The sequence below is a fragment of the Ranitomeya imitator genome, chromosome 1 (genome assembly GCF_032444005.1).
Source record: "Ranitomeya imitator isolate aRanImi1 chromosome 1, aRanImi1.pri, whole genome shotgun sequence".
NCBI classification, from domain to species: Eukaryota; Metazoa; Chordata; class Amphibia; order Anura; family Dendrobatidae; genus Ranitomeya; species Ranitomeya imitator.
In genome coordinates this window covers 977,403,314-977,425,537 of record NC_091282.1, presented here as the reverse complement: position 1 = coordinate 977,425,537, position 22,224 = coordinate 977,403,314, and the positions used below count along the sequence as shown (strand labels likewise).

At 42.5% G+C, this 22,224-nt stretch overlaps 1 protein-coding gene across 1 annotated transcript in view; it reads left to right on the top strand.

The window, feature by feature from the left end:
• The window catches only part of CYP2U1 (cytochrome P450 family 2 subfamily U member 1), a 54,480-nt gene that overhangs the window by 16,144 nt on the left and 16,112 nt on the right, over positions 1 to 22,224 (top strand). Inside the window, exons 2-4 of the mRNA XM_069743873.1 lie at positions 13,512 to 14,147; positions 18,658 to 18,819; positions 21,809 to 21,976. Of these exons, the coding sequence (XP_069599974.1) occupies positions 13,512 to 14,147; positions 18,658 to 18,819; positions 21,809 to 21,976 (966 nt within the window). The remainder of the gene's footprint in view (positions 1 to 13,511; positions 14,148 to 18,657; positions 18,820 to 21,808; positions 21,977 to 22,224) is intronic.

Below are 22,224 nucleotides of genomic sequence, written 5' to 3'. Positions count from 1 at the left end.
TAGAGGCTTCCCAGCCACACAGTTTGTTAGATCAAGAAATCGTGGCAAGAGAGGTGGGCGAAAATGGCAAAGACCTGTAAGGGGTTATCAATCCTCGCCCTCATCATCCTCCTCTTTTTTAGGGGATCATGGGGGAAGCATGTACCACCTGCGAAATCGGATTCCCAACGATCAACAGAAATGATGATGTTGGCGGAGAGTGACAGAAATCAGATCATCAATCTGTCATCTTATGATTTAAGTGATACCGAAAGGCAGGTTTTAAGCAAATGCCTTACTTTTGTTCCCACGATGAGGTTTGATCCATTTACATGGATCAAAGACTTGGACCTGTTTACCAGGAAACTCAAATGGAGACGATTTTTTCAAAAAAACGATCACCAGAGGTGCCTACAGTTGGGGATTTCTATGGATGACCTCACTGATTTGGATATACTCACCGAATTGAGTGAGGAAGGGGGGAGACCAGGAGGCGAGGGTCCTTTTTCAAATTTGAAGCCAGTCAGTAGGCGGATGCCACCACCAAGTGATTATGGTAGCATTGAGATTTTTCAAAAACTGGTTGCTGATGAAATTAATAACATTGTTCCTGGCCTCGATCCTACTCACCCTAACCTTACACTGGCTGAGAGAAAATCACTTGATCATCTCAAGAATAACAATTTAATTGTTATCAAACCGTCTGATAAAGGCGGGAACACAGTTATCTTGGATCATTTACAGTATGTGGAGATGTGTAATGCTCTCTTATCGGATAGTGTGTCATATGAGATCCTAAAAAATGACCCTACGGTAGGGTATCTTTTGGAATTACAAGATATTTTGAATCGAGCAGTTGGGTCTAGACTCATCTCTAATAATGAGTACAACTTTTTGTTACCTAAGTCTCCTACTGTGGCCACCTTTTACGCACTGCCCAAAGTGCATAAGGGCATTAGTCCCCTCAAAGGACGTCCCATAGTATCAGGGGTGGATGCTCTATCTCAGAACTCAAGTATCTATTTGGATAAACTTTTAAGATCTTTTGTGACTGCCCTTCCCTCATACATCAGGGACACGAGTGATCTCCTGACTAAATTGGAGGGGATCGTGGTGAATTCAGATACTATTGTTGCCTCCATTGATGTGGAGGCACTATATAGTAGTATCCGCCATCATGATGGTCTTGGGGCTATAAAGTACTTTCTGAGTAGTAGAGGCACCCACTGTGCCCAACATAATGCCTTTTTGATTGAGCTTCTTGAATTTGTCCTTCAACGGAATTATTTTCTGTTTAACGGGAAATGGTACCACCAGCTCAGGGGCACAGCAATGGGGAGCCCTTGTGCCCCCACATATGCTAATTTGCTCCTGGGCTGGTGGGAGGACATTTTTGTCTTTAGGGACGAGGATGAGTCATGGTGCCCCAGGATTATCTTCTGGGGCAGATACATCGACGACATCCTCGTCCTTTGGAAGGGTGATGCTGCTTCATTCTCTAGCTTCCTACAGTATCTGAATACCACAGTGGAAGGTTTGTTTTTCACCTATGAAATAGGAGGTGACAGTATCACCTTCCTTGATGTTTCCATTAAGATACTGAGTGATGGCTCTCTGGGTACAACTATCTATCGCAAACCATCGGCTACGAATAGTCTTTTGAGATGGGAGAGCCATCACCCTTTTCCGTTAAAACGTGGTATCCCCAAAGGACAGTTCCTCCGGTTACGGAGGAACTGTTCTTCCCTGGGCGACTTTAAAATGAGGTCCACTGAACTAAAACATCGCTTTAGAGCTAGGGGATACCCGGATGATGTGGTTACCTCCGCTTATGAAATTGCCCTGGATTCAAATAGGACATCACTCTTGTTACCCAAGACTGAGATTGAATCGACCTCCATCACACGCCTGATTGGCACTTTTGATGACCAGTCTAAAAGGGTTTTTGATGTCTTCAGGAGACATTGGCGTATTCTGACATCTGATCCTGATATAGGTGATTTTGTGGCTCCACATCCATCTATTACATACAGGAGGGGAAGGTCAATTAGGGATAATGTCGTTCAAAGCCATTTTGTACCCCCAACAGCACAGGGTACATGGTTAGACAAGAGGTCCATGGGCACATTTAGGTGTGGACGTTGCTCTTTCTGTAAATACATTAGGGTTTCTAATACGTTTAAAAGCTCGGTTACTAATAGGATATTCTCCATGAGACATTTTGCCAGTTGTAGGACCATGGGTGTGGTGTATCTCTGCACGTGTACTTGCCCGAAGGACTACGTGGGTAAGACCAAGCGCGAACTTCGTGTTCGCATTAGTGAACACCTTGGTGACATTCGACACTGCAGGGATACACCAATTGCCCGTCACGTGACCCAAGTGCATAATGGTGACCCTGGCTCCCTAAAATTTAGTGCTATTGAGGTTATTCCCCCTTCTGTCAGACGTGGTGATTGGGACAGAAGGATTATACAGCGTGAAACCAGATGGATCTACATATTGAGATCCACGAATCCCTCGGGCCTCAATGAACAGCTGACCTTCACTAGCTTTATTTAGCCACCTGTTAGGTCTTGTATAATTCTGAACCTTGGCTAAGTATATTTATACGGTATCTAATTAATTTTTGTCTTATCTTTTTGACATATGATTGTGTTATTTCTCTTTTTATGTTTAGTTTTGTTGTCCGTTTGTTTATTTTGCTGTGGATACTCATTAGTTACTACTTGGGAGGCTTCGTCTGTATCTGTGAGGTACTTAGGGATATTTAACAGGTGTGCATTTCCTCTTTTTATTTTATTCATCATATACAGAGCTTTTTCTGTGCACTTGTATACCTGTTATATACAGTATAATTCATAAACTTAGTTCGGTATTTCTGACGGTATTGTGTCATTGGGTCTGTATATTTATGGTGCCTACTTTAATCGGAAGCGCCCTGTACCTTTGCGGCACATGAATCGCCTATGCCCGCCTCCAGCGTACCTGCTTATTGTGGGTTCACATTTGTATGCGCTGGCTTCTGGTCCTGTTCTTATGCGCAAGCGCTAACCTTGCTGTGGCACGCATTTTGCGTCTCACGGACCTAACCAGCTCTGGCCACTAGGTGGCAGCATCATCTATTATGACGCCACAATACCCTGCGCATGCGCTGGCCGTGACGGTATGCTACTTATTTGTATTCTTCGTACACGGCCTTTTCTGATTTGGTGGCATCATCATCTATTATGATGCCACAATGCCCTGCGCATGCGCTGGCCGTGATGGTACGTTACTTACTTGTATTCTTCGTACACGGCCTTCTCTGACGCTCGGTATCACGTGATATCGTAGGACCGCCTCTATCTCGAGCCACCTTTGGATTGGCTACTACGCAGGCGTGGATACGGCATCTTGTGTGACACGCATTATGCGTTCCATTTACTCACATGGCAAATACTGATGATGTCATCTCTAGGGACGGCTTTGTTGCCGGCGTGCTGCACGTGTCTCCGCATTACTATTTATACAGAGATGTACGGTGAGTCCACAGCTCCTATTTTTGTACAGCCATCTAGGAGTTCTATATACCCCTGAGGAACCCCCACTGTATACGAATGGGGGAGAAACGCGTCGGGCATTGTTTTGGGGAGACGGCTATCTAGCGCTTGATGCGATTGGCGTCCTAGCGGTGCTAAAGGTTCCCACAAGCCTGCAGATGAGTATTGATGTTTTGATATCTCTCTCTTTAGTATGAGGATGATTGTGTCCTTTCATACAGAAAGTATATTACATCTCTGAGGGCCCCAGGCTCGTGGGTCTACACTGTTATTTATCTGCTGCATGCACTGTAGATAACCTGTTATAGCACTGTGCACTTTAAACAGCTCAAGCATAACATATGGTATCTACGACAGACTTTTGAAATGTCATTTTTTCCAGCCTTCTGCATATTAGTCTATTTAAGATGACGCAGTATGTATTTATGCTTGCTATCTGTGGAGGTTTTTCTTAAGTGCACACCATGATGCAGTGAGGAGCGTGTTTTTTCATTTGATCTACATGCTCTGAGCACCTGCGTTATTATATTACAGGAGTGCTCTATTTTTGTACTTTTTTGATATGGACAAGATTTAATGATATTACTATATCTCATTCACTCATACTGAGATTACTGCATTTGCACATGTATGTATATATATATATATATATATATTTTTTTTTTTTTAGTGAAGACATATTTATGTTTCACTATAGGGACGCCCTATATTTTGATTATATGGGCGTATCTCTTTTGCTTTTAATATTTTTTTGAGATTTTGTTTTTTGTATTTTTTCTATTTTTCTTTGGGTGTTTGGGAGTATTTTTGGTACACTTCTTTATTTCTATCCTGATTTAGGGATTTTGTAGGGTTTCTAGGGTCAGTCGACGTGGAGTGGGGGCGCCTACCGTTTCACATTAGGGTGCCTACCCCCACTGTTAGGCAGGTCTCTTTCCCATAGGGATATTGTCAGTTTTTTTTCTAGGGTTCCTTATTTAGGGAATTCTAGGGATTTGTGAGGGTCGAGTCGACGCGGAGTGGGGGCGCCTACCGCAGAAAATTAGGGTGCCAACCTCCACTGACAGGCAGATTCCAGTGTAGAGACGCCCTAGGATCTAATAGGTACACAATTTTGTTTACTTAATTTATCATTATTATTTGCGGCATGATTAGAGATTTTTAATTATGGATTAATAAAAGTTATTTTTTAGGGATCCTTGTTGTTTAGGTGTTTTGTTTTCTCTAGGGTTCCGAGTTACCCCTTTTTTTTCGGTCTTTTCCTGCTTCTGCCATTGAAGCCAGTGCTGGGCAGCGACGAGTGGACGTTTCTGGATCTAAGTCCTGCTTTTCTCTGTCTGAGCATGCCCAGGGCAGGATCTCCCGTTGGAGATCGAGGGTCACATGCTCAGGTACTGCAGCACATCCCATTGGTCCTTTTGGCAGGTCCTGAAAGGGCAAAACTTCTGTAGCTGTTTCCTGTGCTGCAGCTATATAAACTGCGCATGACCGCACGGCCATGCGCTAGTATTGTCTTGTAAATATGTGTGTGTGTTGTGAGTGAAAGTCGCTCTTTAAATAACCCTCCCTATTGAATGATTGTTCGCGGAAGGTGTATGTTTGCTATCTAGCGCCCGACTTATCCAACAGCACGTAACACACATTACAGCTACCAATTGCTGTGTCCGCCTGTACGGCGCCGTGCGCTTGCTCTGCGCTTTCCTGACCCAAGCCTGGGTGGTTAGTGGCGTCCGTCAGTGCGGCACCGCACGCACTCTTGTGCCTTTGTATTATTATTTAGTTTCCTTACACACCCAGTTGCGGTGTTGTGCCAGCAAGTGTCTAATTGGACTTCAATCCTAGTTGGGATTGAGTTCGCTGACTTCTTGCTCGCGCTCTATGTGCGGTACCGCGGTCCTGTGACGCAACAGGATTGCTTCCTTCACGCAGGGTGAAGTTAACTCGTGCGTGTATACTTATAGTACCGCCATATAGTCCGTCTTACTAGCAGCAGGGTTTTTACCTGCACGGTGGACCTCGGACTGCGAACGCACCTAGTTCCATTTCATCTTGTACTTGGTGCGTTCCGCCAGTCCTTAACAGTCACTGTGCAATATACTACGTGGCTCTGTGCTGTATACTACGTGGCTGGGCAATATACTATGTGGCTCCGTTCTGTATACTACGTAGCTGGGCAATATACTACGTGGCTGGGTAATATACTACATGACTGGGCAATATACTACGTGACTGGGCAATATACTACGTGACTGGGCAATATATACGTGACTGGGCAATACACTACGTGACTGGGCAATATACTACGTGGCTGGGCAATATACTACCGTCGCTGTGCAATATACTACATCGCTGTGCAATATACTACGTGGCTCTGTGCTGTATACTATGTCACTGTGCATTATACGTGGCTGGGCCATATACTACGTCACTGGGCAATATACTACTTGACTGGGTAATATACTACGTGGCTCTGTGCTGTATAGTACGTCGCTGTGCAATATACTACGTGACTGGGCAATATACTACGTGACTGGGCAATATACTACGTGACTGGGCAATATACTACGTGACTGGGCAATATACTACGTAGCTCGGCAATATACTACGTGGCTGGCCAATATACTACGTCAATGGCAATATACTACGTGGCTGGGCAATATACTACGTGGCTGGGCAATATACTACGTGGCTGGGCAATATACTACGTGGCTGGGCAATATACTACGTGGCTGGGCAATATACTACGTGGCTGGGCAATATACTACGTGGCTGGGCAATATACTACGTGGCTGGGCAATATACTACGTGACTGGGCAATATACTACGTGACTGGGCAATATACTACGTGACTGGGCAATATACTACGTAGCTCGGCAATATACTACGTGGCTGGCCAATATACTACGTCAATGGCAATATACTACGTGGCTGGGCAATATACTACGTGGCTGGGCAATATACTACGTGGCTGGGCAATATACTACGTGGCTGGGCAATATACTACGTGGCTGGGCAATATACTACGTGGCTGGGCAATATACTACGTGGCTGGGCAATATACTACGTGGTTGGGCAATATACTACGTGGCTCTGTGCTGTATAGTACGTCGCTGTGCAATATACTACGTCACTGGGCAATATACTACGTAGCTCGGCAATATACTACGTGGCTGGCCAATATACTACGTCAATGGCAATATACTACGTGGCTGGGCAATATACTACGTGGCTGGGCAATATACTACGTGGCTGGGCAATATACTACGTGGCTGGGCAATATACTACGTGGCTGGGCAATATACTACGTGGCTGGGCAATATACTACGTGGTTGGGCAATATACTACGTGGCTCTGTGCTGTATAGTACGTTGCTGTGCAATATACTACGTCACTGGGCAATATACTACGTAGCTCGGCAATATACTACGTGGCTGGCCAATATACTACGTGACTGGGCAATATACTACGTGACTGGGCAATATACTACGTCGCTGTGCAATATACTACCGTCGCTGTGCAATATACTACATTGCTGTGCAATATACTACGTGGCTCTGTGCTGTATACTATGTCACTGTGCATTATACGTGGCTGGGCCATATACTACGTCACTGGGCAATATACTACTTGACTGGGCAATATACTACGTGGCTCTGTGCTGTATAGTACGTCGCTGTGCAATATACTATGTCACTGGGCAATATACTACGTGGCTGGCCAATATACTACATGACTGGGCAATATACTACGTGACTGGGCAATATGCTACGTGACTGGGCAATATACTACGTGACTGGGCAATATACTACGTGACTGGGCAATATACTACGTAGCTCGGCAATATACTACGTGGCTGGCCAATATACTACGTCAATGGCAATATACTACGTGGCTGGGCAATATACTACGTGGCTGGGCAATATACTACGTGGCTGGGCAATATACTACGTGGTTGGGCAATATACTATGTGGGCTGTGCAATATACTATGTGGGCTGTGCAATATACTATGTGGGCTGTGCAATATACTATGTGGGCTGTGCAATATACTATGTGGGCTGTGCAATATACTACGTGGATATGCATATTCTAGAATACCCGATGCGTTAGAATCGGGCCACCATCTAGTTCTTCAATATCTATTTTGTTAAGATACATTTACAGCATTCAGGACCCTTGAGATTGGAGTGAAATTACAGTCTGCAGCATTTCATTTGAGTGGTCAGTAGGCAAGGCAATGTAATAGAGGAATGATCCAATAGGGGTATGTGCACTTGATCTGAAACTAGCAGCGCTTTGGATGCAACATATGTTCGCTATATCCAAATTGCTGCATTCTACTGAATGCAGGTGAATTATCCGCATGTGTTCTCAGAACCGTGCAGATTTACTGTGTCCAATACATTCTATTAGTGAAATTCCTATAGCAGAGAATAGGGTCTCTGCAAGAGAAATTAACTTGCTGCGATCTGGAGAGATGCTCCACATGCCCATCTCTGTGGGTGATCCGCTGGCATCTGTGGACACATAGTGGGCATGGGATTTCTCAAAGCCAGGTGCACAGTGACCTAATGCAGCCTGGTGCACAGTGACCTAATGCAGCCTGGTGCAGCCTTGTCTTTCTGCTCAGCTATTTATGCCTGGCTCTCTCTTCAGCCAGTGCCACTTGCCAATGGTTCCTGGTTGGATTCACATCTCTTTGGATTTCCCTGTTATCCTGACCAGTTCAGCAAAGCTAAGTCCTTGCTTGCTCTTTTCTGTCCACAGGTTGTGGACTTATCCGTTCTGTGCTTTCTATGTTTGTCCAGCTTGTCAGTATGAATTAATTCTGTGTAGCTGGAAGCTCTGGGAAGCAGATTTACCCTCCACACCTTTAGTCAGGTGTGGAGATTTTTGTAAACTCTGTGTGGATTTTTGTAGTGTTTTATACTGACCGCACAGTATTCCATCCTGTCCTATCTATCTAGCTAGACTGGCCTCCTGTGCTCATCCTGGTTTCATTCTGTGTATGTCTTTTCCCTCTCCACTCACAGTCATTACTTGTGGGGGCTATATATCCTTTGGGGATTTTCTCTGAGGCAAGATAGAAACAGGAAAACTATCTTTAGGGGTAGTTAGTTCTCAGGCTGTGACGAGGTGCCTAGGGAGTGTCAGGAGCATCCCACGGCTACTTCTAGTGTTGTGTTGAGCTTAGGGACTGCGGTCAGTACAGGTACCACTTCCTTCAGAGCTCGTCCCATGTTGCTCCTAAACCACCAGATCATAACACTTCTGATTAGGTGATCAAGACGCATGCCAAGACACATGAAAACTGTGACTAAAAATCATGGTTATTCCACCAAATATTGATTTTTGAACTGTTCCTGAGTTAAACAAGAAACACATGGGCTACTTGCACATTGAACAAGTCTGTAGGAACCTGTTCACACACCACCAAGGAACACTCTCGTGTCTGAGTTAAAACATTAGTATTGTTGTTTCTACAGGAATAAGAACTTTTTTTTTTTTTGCATTATTTGAGGTCTGAAAGCACTGTTTCTTATTATTTTGTCGATTTCTCATTTGCTGCAAATAAATACAAAATTTTTAGCTTTAAATGTCAGAGACATGTTGTCAGTTTATAGAATAAAACAACAATGTACATTTTACACAAAAATATACACTATAAAGCGAAAAATCAGAGAAGCTGAACATTTTGAACTGGTCTCTTAATTTTTGCCAGAGCTGTATAGGCTGGTGCAGGGTACCTGTAATACAGCCTAGGGCACGGTACCCTAAAAGTGTAAGAATCTGCTGAGCACTTTTTCTTCTCTACTGTGCACTTTTTTGGAGTACAAAACTTGAGGAGAGCATCAAATAGGGGACGTGATGGTGGTGTAGGTGCTGCTGGGAAAGGACGTGGTAGATTTGTGCCTGCTTCACACCCAAATTAAACCGATTTCTCTGGTGCACACAGGCAACAGAACGTTCTGCATAATTTCGTAGGTGAGTACCTTTGGACAAATGGTGAGGTCAGAACCCATTGAAGCAGTTTTAGATTGGATGGTGAACGTTCCTTCGCATTGTCTTCCACCCAGTCTACTGCTGAAAGTGCAGAGTTGGCACTTGCGGAACATGGGCACCTGTCCTGCATCTCACCCCTTGCAAATCAGCCAAGCTGTCTGAGCCCCACAGTCATGCAGCAATCACTTCTGCATTTTGATGACTCGGCTGGCTGGAGTCCATGGGCCATCCACCTGGTCCTGCCCTACAAGTGGAAGATATTGAGTGCACTGATGCCCAACCACTTGTTCAGTTTGAGGATGATTACATGGGAGTGCTAGTGCACACAGTCAGCGGACCATCACAGCACATCTCTGATGCTGATGACGAAACACGGGTGCCAACTGCTGTGTTTTTCTGCAGTGTGCAGACTGGCAAGGAGGGCAGGGGTGAGGAGTGGGTGGGGGCCACCTCCGCCTCTTCCACCTGCTCCTAAACCACCTCCTCCACTTGGACATCCACCTCTTGATTCAAGATTGTGATTTATTTATTTTTTTTATTCTGTTATTTTAACTAATTTCCTTAAAAAACAGAACGAACACCAAAAGAGTGTTGGCTACCTCCTCCTCTTCCACCTAGACCGGGGCGTCCACCTTCTCTGTCACTTGTACCTCCGCCACGTGATTCAATATTATTATTTTTTATTCTGTTATTTCAAGTTATTTTCATATCCACATTTCTTTGCAGGGCAATTGTCTTGCTCTTACTCCCACTTTGCTTCCTCTTTCAGCCCCCATAGCCTTTACTACGACCATTTTACAGCACAAAAGTTCGGGTACCCATTGGCTTCTATGGGGCTCGGGGTCAAGTTCTGGTACCCGAACTGAACTTTGGACTACAGTTCTAAAGGAATATGATGAGCCCAAACATCCATGGGTCCGCTCATCCCTAGCTATGTTGCTAAACTTGTGACTCTGCTTTGTTGGGAGTTGCAATTCTTCTTTTTCCTGTCATATCCTCCTGTATCTTTTACAGTTGTTTTTCTCAGCCATTTTCAGGCAAAGTCCAGGTCGCTGGAATACCATCCAATAGAATTGCTGCAATGGAAGAGTGTTATCAAGTAGATTAGATGACCCCGATACTGGATACAATCTCATTCTTGTTTTTCATGCAGTTTGCCCTTCAGAACTGAACTATCCTTTTCCAAAGCACAAACGCATGTATCAAAGGCTTAGTGACTAAAAATAGGAAATGAACAACAGTAGAAGAATTTACAGAAGACCCATCCACTCTCCTGCTGATGTGCCTGTGTTATTCAGTACTTGTATTCTCTATGAAATGTTTTAAATTTGTTATTTATTTATAACTCTACTTTGTGTCATTCATTTGTTATTCCTCCTGGGAAATGTTTGAATAAATTGGCAATGAGATGTGTTCCTCAGATACTTCTCTAACTTATAACACTCAGTTGTCAATTTATTTATGTATATGTTTGAGTTTGTATCAGTATAAATCACATCAGCACCACACGTATCGGCACCTAGGAAGCAGCAGTATAGTTAGCGCTGTTCCCAGGTGCCGGGTGCTGAAGACCACTCTCATCATTCTCTCCTGCTCTGCCGGCAATCAGCGCGAGCAGGAGAGTATGTTGAGAGTTATATTCAACTGCGAGAGCAGGCAGCAGCTGATGAGACTGCGATGAGCTCTCTGAGCTGAACTGCGGTGAACTCAGTGACTTTTTCTCACAGTGCTGAGGTCACCACAGTTCATCCCGGCTGGGAACGCAGCCTCAGTGGCCAGGGTTAACGTCTATGAAGTCGCTGCTGCTCACTGATTCTGCACTCGCAGCAGCAGATTCACCAGTGGTTCTCAGCCTGGACGGTCGTAGCTTGGCACCGTCCTGGTTGGAAAATATTTATCCTCAGACATGGATTATGAGATGGGACAGAATGTCAAACAAGTTTTTTTTTTTTTTTTTTTTTTTTTTTTACTTTTGGTTTTATTACAGGAGATGTTGGCTTCAATGGAATGGGCTTTAGGTGAGTATAACTGTGTTTGCATTTTTAAATAAAAATTAAAAAGTGTGTTTTGTTTTTATTTCAAATAAAGGACTTTTCTGTCTTTACTTACCATACAACTATAAGATTAGTAATGGAGAGGTGTCTTATGGACACCTCTCCATTACTAACCTGTAGGCTTGATGTCACCAGACAATGGAAAGGTGACATCAATCACACAAATATTACCCAACTTGCCACCGCTACAGGGCAATTGGCAAGAGCCGGATAAAGCACATGAATTGGCGCATCTAATAGATGTGCCTTTTCTTGGGTGCTGTGGGCTGCTATTTTTAAGCTGGGGGGGTAATATCCATGGCCCCTTACCAGCCTAAGAATACCAGCCCCCAGCTGTCTGCTTTAGCAAGGCTGGTTGTCAAAAATGAGGGGGACTCCACATAATTTTTTAAAATTATTTATTTAAATAATTAAAGCATGGGGACTAGTAATGAGTGAGTGTACTCGTTGGTCTGGTTTTACGAGCATGCTAGGGTGGTCTCCGAGTATTTTCCTCTTATTAGTATTTTAAAATGGTTTAAAATTTAGCAGCAATTTTTCAATTTTTTTCTTTAAAGGGACCTATTTACTTTTTCAGATGACTGAGGGACATACTTATATTTGGGAACCTGCCAAAAGAAATACCATTTTAAAAACTGCACCACTCAAAGTATTTCAATCTGATAACTTTTCATTGGAGTTAACTCATAATGGAATGGAAAAAGTTAACAAAAAATAAAAAACAAAAAATATTATCACTAATATGTTGCTGTACGCCCAAAGTTTTCATTTTTACAAAGGGTAACAGGAGAACTTTAACCCGACAATTTTTTGCACAACTTGGCAGTATCCAGTATGTTGTCAGGATCTATTTTGTGGGCACATGGCAGTGTTAGTAAGGGAAGGATTGCTATTTGACTTTTGGCTCGTACATTTGGAACAGATTGCATATACCATGGCACATTTACAGAACCTTTTAAGTGCCAAAGCGGCAGAAACCCCAACAGGGTGACCCTGTTTTAGAAATAACACTCCTCTTCTAGGATGTGCTGAGCACTCTGAACCCACTGGTGCTTCACAGAATTTTAAAACCAAATACTTCCATAAAAAATTACATTTTTCTAACTAAAATGTAACTTTAGCCTCAATTTTTTTTTGTTTTCACAAGGGGCAATAGGAGAAAGTAGAACTCACAATTTGTTACGCGATTTCTCCTGAATGTGGCCATATCCCATTAGTGTTGTTGTTAGATGTTGTTTCATGACGTGGCGACGCTCAGGGGAGAAGGTGCGCCATTTGATTTTTGGCAGTGCATATTTGACTGCAATAGGTTACAGACGGCCATATTCGCAGAAACCTTCCTAAAGTGACCTAATTTGGAAACTGCACACATCAATGAAATCTTTAAGCGGCGTAGTAAGTATTTTAATGAGTGTATTACAGAAGTTTATAAAGAAGAAAGCAAGCATTCATCACTGATGTCCAAAAAAGATTTATTCGGTCAAGGATGTAACATGGGACACAATTTTTTACATAAAATAATTTGGCTTTGCAGCATGTTTTTAGATCCCTAACCTTTTTTTTTTCCACCCGTGAGGTCATGTAAGTGCTCGTATTTTGCGGGATGAGTTGAAATTTTTAGTGATACAACATTTTTAACATTTGGTTGTTTTTCTTTTTATCTCCGGAATTCACTGGGCAGGTTAGATAATGTGATTAGTTTTATAGCATTGGTTGTTCCCGACATGGCGATACAAATTATGTATAAATGGGTGTCTCCAGTAAAATTCTTCAATAACAGATACTTGGGTTTCAATCCATGGTTTACCTAAATATCTGTCATACCTCATTTATAAAAGAAATGTATAAGGCAAAAATAGACTGAAATGTTGCTGTAACATAGTAGTAAATTAACTTACTTTTGTAAGAAATCAACAGATTATTCTGTTTTTCAGGAATTGTTTTTGCAAAATATGGTCCTATATGGAGACAGCAGAGAAGATTTTCCCATTCTACTTTACGGCACTTTGGCCTTGGGAAGCTGAGCCTGGAACCCATAATTATTGAAGAGTTCAAATACGTGAAGACAGAAATGTCAAAGTTTGGTAATAAAGGCTTTAGCCCCTTTCAGATCATCAATAATGCAGTTTCCAATGTCATCTGTTCCATAAGTTTTGGCAAACGCTTTGACTATGAGGATAAGGAGTTCAAGACCATGCTGGCTCTGATGTCCCGCGGACTAGAGATCAGTGTCAACAGTGAAGCCATCCTCAGCAACGTTTTCTCTTGGCTGTACTATCTTCCATTTGGACCATTCAGAGAGCTAAGGCAAATTGTTATAGACATCACAGCCTTTCTAAAAAGGATCATAGAGGAGCATAAGCTTTCCCTGGACCCCGAGAATCCCAGGGACTTTATTGACATGTACCTCCTTCATATAAATGAGGAACAGCGATCGCAACTGGAGAGCAGCTTCGACACAGAGTACTTGTTCTATATTATTGGTGATCTCTTCATTGCAGGAACAGACACCACTACAAACACACTTCTTTGGTCTCTCTTGTATATGTGCCTTCATCCTAATGTCCAAGGTAAAGTATGCAGCTACTAGGCATTAAACTTCATCACAGATTGTTACATTGTAAAATTCAATCAGTTTATGCTTTCTCATCTGAGAACAACATATAGTATTGATTCAGCACTTTTATAACTTATTGGGCTTCTGTCTGTAGTTTTGATAAAACATAGGTTTTTCCGCTGCAGCTCTGCTAGTCCTCAGATGAGCACCCGCTATTTTGTATTCATAAGCTCAGTATAACTCCGCCCACACCACCGATTGGCCACTTTCTGTGCAATCAACGTCAGGGGGTGGGGCTACCTGAAAATAACCCAGCTCATCATTGAGAGGACTAGCGGAGCTTCAAAAATGGTGTTTTGTCAAAACTACAGCCAAACGACCGGCAAGTGACATGTCGCTGGAATCAGAGTATCAATCTATTCCTTATACTAATCTCAAATGGGGCAACATAAACCTAGTGACAGACTAGTTTCAGTAATCCTTTTGTCATGGTTTGCACGTTAAAATATAAAAGACATAGGACAAAAGACTCGTAGCTAAAATGAATGAGAAGCTGGAATATGCACCTTTGCCCGCCCACCCAAGAAGCATTTGACTCATCCCACCCAGCCTAATAGGAGGCATGCCCTTCGCCCTTATAGCCAACCTTTCTTATACTTTTCTGAGTTCCTTTCAGAGTCATGGGTTGGCCTATTTACAAGCTAAATAGATAGTGGAATCAATAAATCCCGCTGAATAGTAAATCATTATGTATATCAGGAGTTCATTAAAGTCTGTTGCTGGAGTCAGGCGGTGCCAGCTGATAATACCCAATGACAGTTTACATAGGCACAAAGTGCACAACTCTGTCACTACCTCACCAGTGACCTTAGGAGCAGGTCCGATAACGGGAACGGAGAATCACATTTTTCTTTATGGAGAGCAAAGTATTTTAGCTTTAGTGTTTACTAGACAGGGCTCCAAATGGGTGACTTGGATTTAGAGAAATGGAAAGTTTTACAACTTTCTAATAGACTTTCCAATAAACGTCTTTACAATCAGAAGGTGGAAGCCCTGCACAGAACTAGTCCTGCTCTCCGCCGAGCTGGAGGTGCAGAGGTAATGCAAGATGTGTGACTACCAATGATTTTAGCTCCTAGAGCATTGCCTAGACTGGACACATACACATGATGCCCATGCACATTATGCTAAAGCTGGCTGAACATGTAAATTCATGAGGAACGGCCATTTAATATGTATTAGAAGTTTGTCCAAAGGGGGTTTTCGGGAATTTTGCACGACTTAGCCTCTGTTTTCTGGGAAGATGAGCAGCTGCCGTTCTCGTTCAAAAAGCAAACCTCTTCAGCTGAACAAAGGCCCCCATCACTGCCATCTTAGTCCAGTTACAGGTTGGGATTCATAGGAGAAGCGTCATTTTACTACGTACTGGATTACGGTTACTGTATTGTAGTCTATAATATACCGTAAATGAATAAAACCATCACAGGATCAAGTATCTAAAAAATAAAGTAATCATTAAGAAAAAAGTTTTATTAAATTAAAAATTATTAAAACGTTCAAATGACATCCCCCTTTCCTCCTTCAAAAATAAATAAAAAAATAAATGTATTTTTTTGTATAGTCATGTCCAAAAGAGTCCAATGTATTAAAAAATAAAATAATTTAAACCATACATTGTATCCCATAAAGAAAACCGTTGCCACATTTGCCAAAAAATATGCAAAAAAACCCTGAAAACGTCTTGTACCCCAAAATGGTATCAATAAAAACATTATCAGCTCAGGAAAAAAACCAGAGACCTCAACCAGCTTCATGGAAGGAACAGAAAAAAGTTACAGGTATCAGAAAATGACAAACAATTATTATTATTTTTTTTAGCAAGGTTTCGGAATTTTCTTGTAACTAATATATATCTCAATATGTATTAAGTGTAATAATAATAATAAAAAGTGCCCCCAACTAAAAATGTAGTTCTTCAGCTAAGCTATGTTGCATACCCCATGTGCATGGCATTGCAGTAGCAGAGGTATCCATGGTTACAGCTAACTAACTGTCACTATATGTGTGATCGTAACCATGGATACCTAAGCTGCTGCAATGCCCTGCACATGGGGTAAGTGACATAGCTTATCTGAAGAACTTAATTTTTATCGAATCAGAATCATACTACATTTCTAATTGGAGGTATTTGCTAATAACAATAATAACAACCCCTTTAAGTTTGGTAGTGCTGTAATCATACAGACCCGGAGAATCATATCACCAGGCCATTTTTCCTGCAGAATGAACACTATAAAAACAAAACCCAAAAAACCATAGCATCATTGCGTTATTTTTCACAACCTTTTGGAATTTCTTTTCTATTTTCTTCAGTGCATTATATCATTATTCAAAAAACAAGCCCTCATATGGCTGTGTAGACAGAAATATAAAAAATATATTTCTCTTGGAAAATAAAATGAAAAAAAAAAAAAGTATGGTCCTTTTACAGGGTTAAGCAAGTGAATATAATGAAAGCAATCATCTTATACAGTATAGAAAGTATATTACAAGTATATCGTATTTCATTTATACAGTGATTAAGTGATTCTTAACATAAACCTGCAAATGATCTCTTCAGAGAGGAAGCAAACTTGAACTCTATACCGCCACGTATTGGAAGTAGTGATCCTGCATTATCAATCCTTTTAACGAGCCTTGCAATATGACTTAAGATAAAAGCCAAACCAGAATCCCAATTTGCAGACACGGTGTTTCTGGGTTTTGCCCCTTGTCAGTGCAAAGTATGAGATTGATTTGACTAGGTAAGAGACTAAGACTGACTAGGGGGTAAGATTTCTCTTTATGGAGAGTGACATTGCAGGGCTGGCACGCCAGTATGAGTAGACTTAAAGCCTTGCAGGCTCCTCTGGGAAATTATATATGCAAATTGTATTTTCAGAGGGGATTTCAAGTTCTGAAGAGAGAGTTTCCATATTTAATTTCCCAGAGGAGCCTGCAAGGTTTTAAGTCTACTCATACTGGCGTGGCAGCCCTGCAATGTCACTCTCCATAAGGAGAAACCTTACTCCTCAGATAACATAAACCTGAAAACTCCTTTTAGGCTACGTTCCCATGATGAGTATTTGGTGATTTTTGCTGTTCAGAATTACTGCGCCTACAGTATGAGGGTATGTGCACGCGATCAGGAATTGGCAGCGCTTTGGTCGCAGTGCATGTCCGCTGCCTCCAAAGCACTGCTGCCTATTGAACGCAGGTGAATCCGCATGCGTTCACTGAACTGTGCTGATTCACCGTGTTGAATATATTGTATGGGTGAAATGTCTCCGCTAGATAGACATGCTGCGGTCTGGAGAGACGCGCCACATGTCCATCTCCATGGGTGAGCCGCGAGCGTCTGTGGATGCATAGTAGATATGGGATTTCTTGAGATCCCATGCACTATGCTGTCACAGCTGGCTGCTGCAGGTTGGACGCTGCAGGTGTACACAGCGTCCAACTCGCAGCGTTTACTGATGGTGTGCACATACCCTTAGGCCACATGCAGACTTTAATTATTTGGTGATTTTTTTTTTTTACCTCTATTTGTAATCCAAAACCGGGACAACAATAGCAGATGAAAAATATAATTTTACTTACTTCTGGTTTTGGTTTATAAATAGGGAGGTAAAAAACTCACCAAATACTCAACGTGTGTATGTGACCTTACATTAATTATGTCAGTTATTTTTTTTCTATGCATTTTTATGGCGTTTTTGCCTCTGCAGTTTTTGGTGTGTTATGTTTTAAAAAAGCTGCATTGTTTTTGATACTTACTGGTATTTCGCTTTGACAAAACTGTATTGATACAGTCATGTGCGGATTACATGCACTTTAAGTGCATTTCCACAGCAGAAACACACTAAAAACACGTGCATTTTTACCTGCAGATTTCAAGCATCTCATACACATCTATGGGGGAAAGCGTAGCCACAAGAGGAAATTGCATCACAAATTTGAATCACACACCACAGGTCATTTTACACTGACTATAAAAAACACAGGGGGAATTAGATTTCTATATATCCCATCCACTTTGCTGGAACTGTAAGAGTTTTTGGTGTTTTTCCCCTCTTTATTTGTAAGCCAAAATCAAGAGTGGAACAGTCAGAGGAAACGTATAATAGAAACATATGCACCACTTCTGGATTTATCACCTACTCCTGGGTTTGGCTTACAAATACTGAGGTAAAAACCTCAACGTATGAACGTGGTCTTAGACGCTGCGTTTTTTGCCCAGCGGCAAGCACTTAGCAAAAACTCATTGTGGGAACTTAACGTAAGCTTCAAGGATACCAGAAATGCAGGCATCTGAGGATGGGGCTATGACGCTTCTGGCCACATAGCTGACATGCAGGAGATGTGGAACGCACAGCTACTTTTTGGCGCCCTCGTCATGCTTAATCTGTAGTCTATTGTAAGAAAACACAATATTTTTTTCTTCCTTTTTTTTCTCTGTTTAATTTTCTTTTCCTATTTAATAGAGAAGGTCCAAGCTGAAATTGACTCGGTGATAGGACGTGACCGGCCTCCTTCCCTGACTGACAAGATTCAGATGCCGTTTACAGAGGCCACTATTATGGAGGTGCAGAGGATGACGGTGGTTGTGCCGCTCTCAGTACCACACATGGCTTCTGAAAGTACAGGTAAGCACCAGCGTCCAGAAGGAAGGTACTAAGCCTTATATGACCGGGATTACCTGGCTGCCATATTATGACTGTCCTGGTCTCCGTGCCAGTCTGCTGTCCAGGTAGCTTCACTTCACAAGTACTAATGGTAAATTGCTGCACCGCAGGTTTTATTGCAGGAACTTCTGTTACTGGAAATCCATTTATCTGAACTGGGTTGTTGCAGATGAATCAGACAATTATAGAACTTTGTGCCACAATGTCTGTAAGTTCACCCTTAAGGTACCGTCACATTTAGCGACGCTGCAGCGATACCGACAACGATGTCGATCACTGCAGCGTCGCTGTTTTGTCGCTGGAGAGCTGCCACACAGACAGCTCTCCAGTGACCAACGATGCCGGTAACCAGGGTAAACATCGGGTTACTAAGCGCAGGGCCGCGCTTAGTAACCCGATGTTTACCCTGGTTACCAGCGTAAAAGTAAAAAAAAACAAAAAAAAAAACCACTTCATACTTACCTTCCGCTGTCTGTCCCTCGGCGCTCTGCTTCTCTGCCCTGTGTAAGCCCAGCGGCCGGAAAGCAGAGCGGTGACGTCACCGCTGTTTACCCTGGTTACCAGTGAAGACATCGCTGAATCGGCGTCACACACACCGATTCAGCGATGTCTGCGGGAGATCCAGCGACCAAATAAAGTGCTGGACTTTCTGCAGCGACCGACGACATCACAGCAGGATTCTGATCGCTGCTGCGTGTCAAACTGAACGATATCGCTAGCCAGGACGCTGCAACGTCACGGATCGCTAGCGATATCGTTCAGTGTGACGGTACCTTTAGGGGTGTAATCACTTTTGTTGCCAGTGTATTGGACATTCGGTTATTAGAGGGCACACCAAATTTACACTGTTATACAAGCCGTCCACTGACTACTCTACAGTGTATGAAAGTGTCATATCTTCAGTGCTGTCCAATGAAAAGATATAATAAAAATTTTCAAAAATGTAAGGGGTGTACTCACTTTTGTGATATATTGTGTGTATATATACAGTGGGGAAAATAAGTATTTGATACACTGCCGATTTTGCAAGTTTTCCCACCTACAAAGAATGGATAGGTCTGTAATTTTTATCGTAGGTACACTTCAACTGTGAAAGACAGAATCTAAAAATTGTATGATTTTTACATAATATATTTTCATTTTATTGCATGAAATAAGTATTTGATACAATAGAAAAACAGAACTTAATATTTTATACAGAAATGTTTGTTTGCAATTGCACAGGTCAGACGTTTCCTGTAGTCCCTGAAGCATGGATTTTGGCTCATTCCTCCTTACAGATCTTCTCCAGATCTTTCAAGTTTTGGGGTTGGGCAACATTGAGTTTCAGCTCCCTCCAAAGATTTTCTATTTTGTTCAGGTCTGGAGACTGGCTAGGCCACTCTTGGTCCTTGAAATGCTTCTTACGGAGCCACTTTTTAGTTTGCTTTAGCTGTGTGTTTCGGATCATTGCCATGCTAGAAGACCCAGCCACATCCTGCCTTCATTGCTTTTGCTGAGGGAAGGAGGTTGTTGGCCAAAATCTCGCGATACATGACCACATCCATCCTCCCTTTAATATGGTTAAGTCGTCCTGTCCCCTTTGCAGAAAAGTATGATCTTTCGCTCACAATGCTTAACTGTTGGGATGATGTTCTTGGGGTTGTACTCATACTTCTTCCTCCAAGTGGAGTTGTTACCAAAAAGTTCTCTTTTAGTCTCCTGATAACATGACCTTCTCCCATGCCTCATCTGCATCATCCCGATGGTTATTGGTGAATTTAAAACGGGCCTGGACATGTGCTGGCGTGAGCAATGGGACCTTGCGTGCCCTGCAGGATTATAATCCATGACAGTGTAGTGTGTTACTAAGGTTACAATCACATTAGCGTTGTGCGGGGCAGCGTCGGCGACGCAATGCACAACGCATGCAAAAACGCATGCACAACGCAGCCTTTTGTGACGCATGCGTTCATTTTTGCATGATTTTTGGCGCAGAAAAAACTGCATCATGCAGCGTCCTCTGCGCCCTGACAGTTGCGCCAAAGTGACGCATGCGTCACAAAACGCAAGAGCAATGCATGTCCATGCGCCCTCCATGTTAAATATAGGCGCGCATGACGCATGCGTCGCCGCAGCTGCCCCCGACGCAATGCTAATGTGAACGTAGCCCTATGGTAATGTTTGAGACTGTGTTCCCAGTTTTCTTCAAGTCATTAACCAGATCCTCCCGTGTAGTTCTGGGCTGATTCCTGACGTTTCTCAGAATCATCCTTATCCCATGAGGTGAGATTTTGCATGGTGCCCCAGACCGAGGAAGATTGACAGTCATCTTGTGTTTCTTCCATTTTCTAATAATTGTGTCAACAGTTGTTGCCTTCTCACCAAGCTGCTTGCCTATTGCCTGTAGCCTATCCCACCTTTGTGTAGGTCTACAATTTTGTCCCTAGTGTCCTTAGATAGATTTTTGGTCTTGGCCATGATGGAGAGGTTGGAGTGTGATTGAGTGTGTCGACAGGTGTCTTTTATACAGGTAATGAGTTCAAACAAGTACAATTAATACAGGTAATGAGTGCAGAGTAGGAGGGCTGCAGATTTTTCTATTTTCAGCAGCATTAGATGTAAAACATAGACCCCATTTATGCCTGTTGTAAAAAAAAAAAAAAAACTTCTATAGTGATATCTGGTCCAAGAATACTTCTGCTTCACTAATATCATCAGTCATTAAAAGTAGAAGACTTGGGCAATACCAGACTTAAAATAACAGGTTAACCTGATATCAGTTAGTAAAACTTTTTAAAATAATTATTTCATTTTTTTTAAGATGTTTTAGTTACCGTAATTGCTGATTTATCAGATGGTCATAGAATCAGGTATAAACCCCTATCGAGTCTAACTGATGCCTGATAGAAGACACTTTACTGTGTGTATGAGCAGGTTCAATAATGATCTGTGTTATTTTTCTTCCTAGTCTTCCAGGGTTATACTATTCCCAAGGGGAGTGTGGTCTTGGCAAATCTCTGGGCAGTACATAGGGATCCAAAGGTGTGGGAGAAACCGAATGATTTCAACCCCAGCAGATTTCTGGATGAACATGGACAGATCCTGAAGAAAGAAGCCTTTATTCCATTTGGAATTGGTAAAAACACTTTATTATTTTAAGTGGCCTGAATCAGTAAGGCTCAGTCCACACTACGTCTGTGCGCTCAGGATAGTTGCAGGGCCACTGTAAAGTTTACCGCTACCTTGCAGTGGCCCTCTGTATAGGAAAGCCCAGTGTGCGGCACTTTCCTACACCATTAAGAAATTGTATGACTATGCATACCGGGCAAAAGGAGGCAGAAAGAACACACATTTGTCTCCTGGAGAATGCGGGCCTATGACATA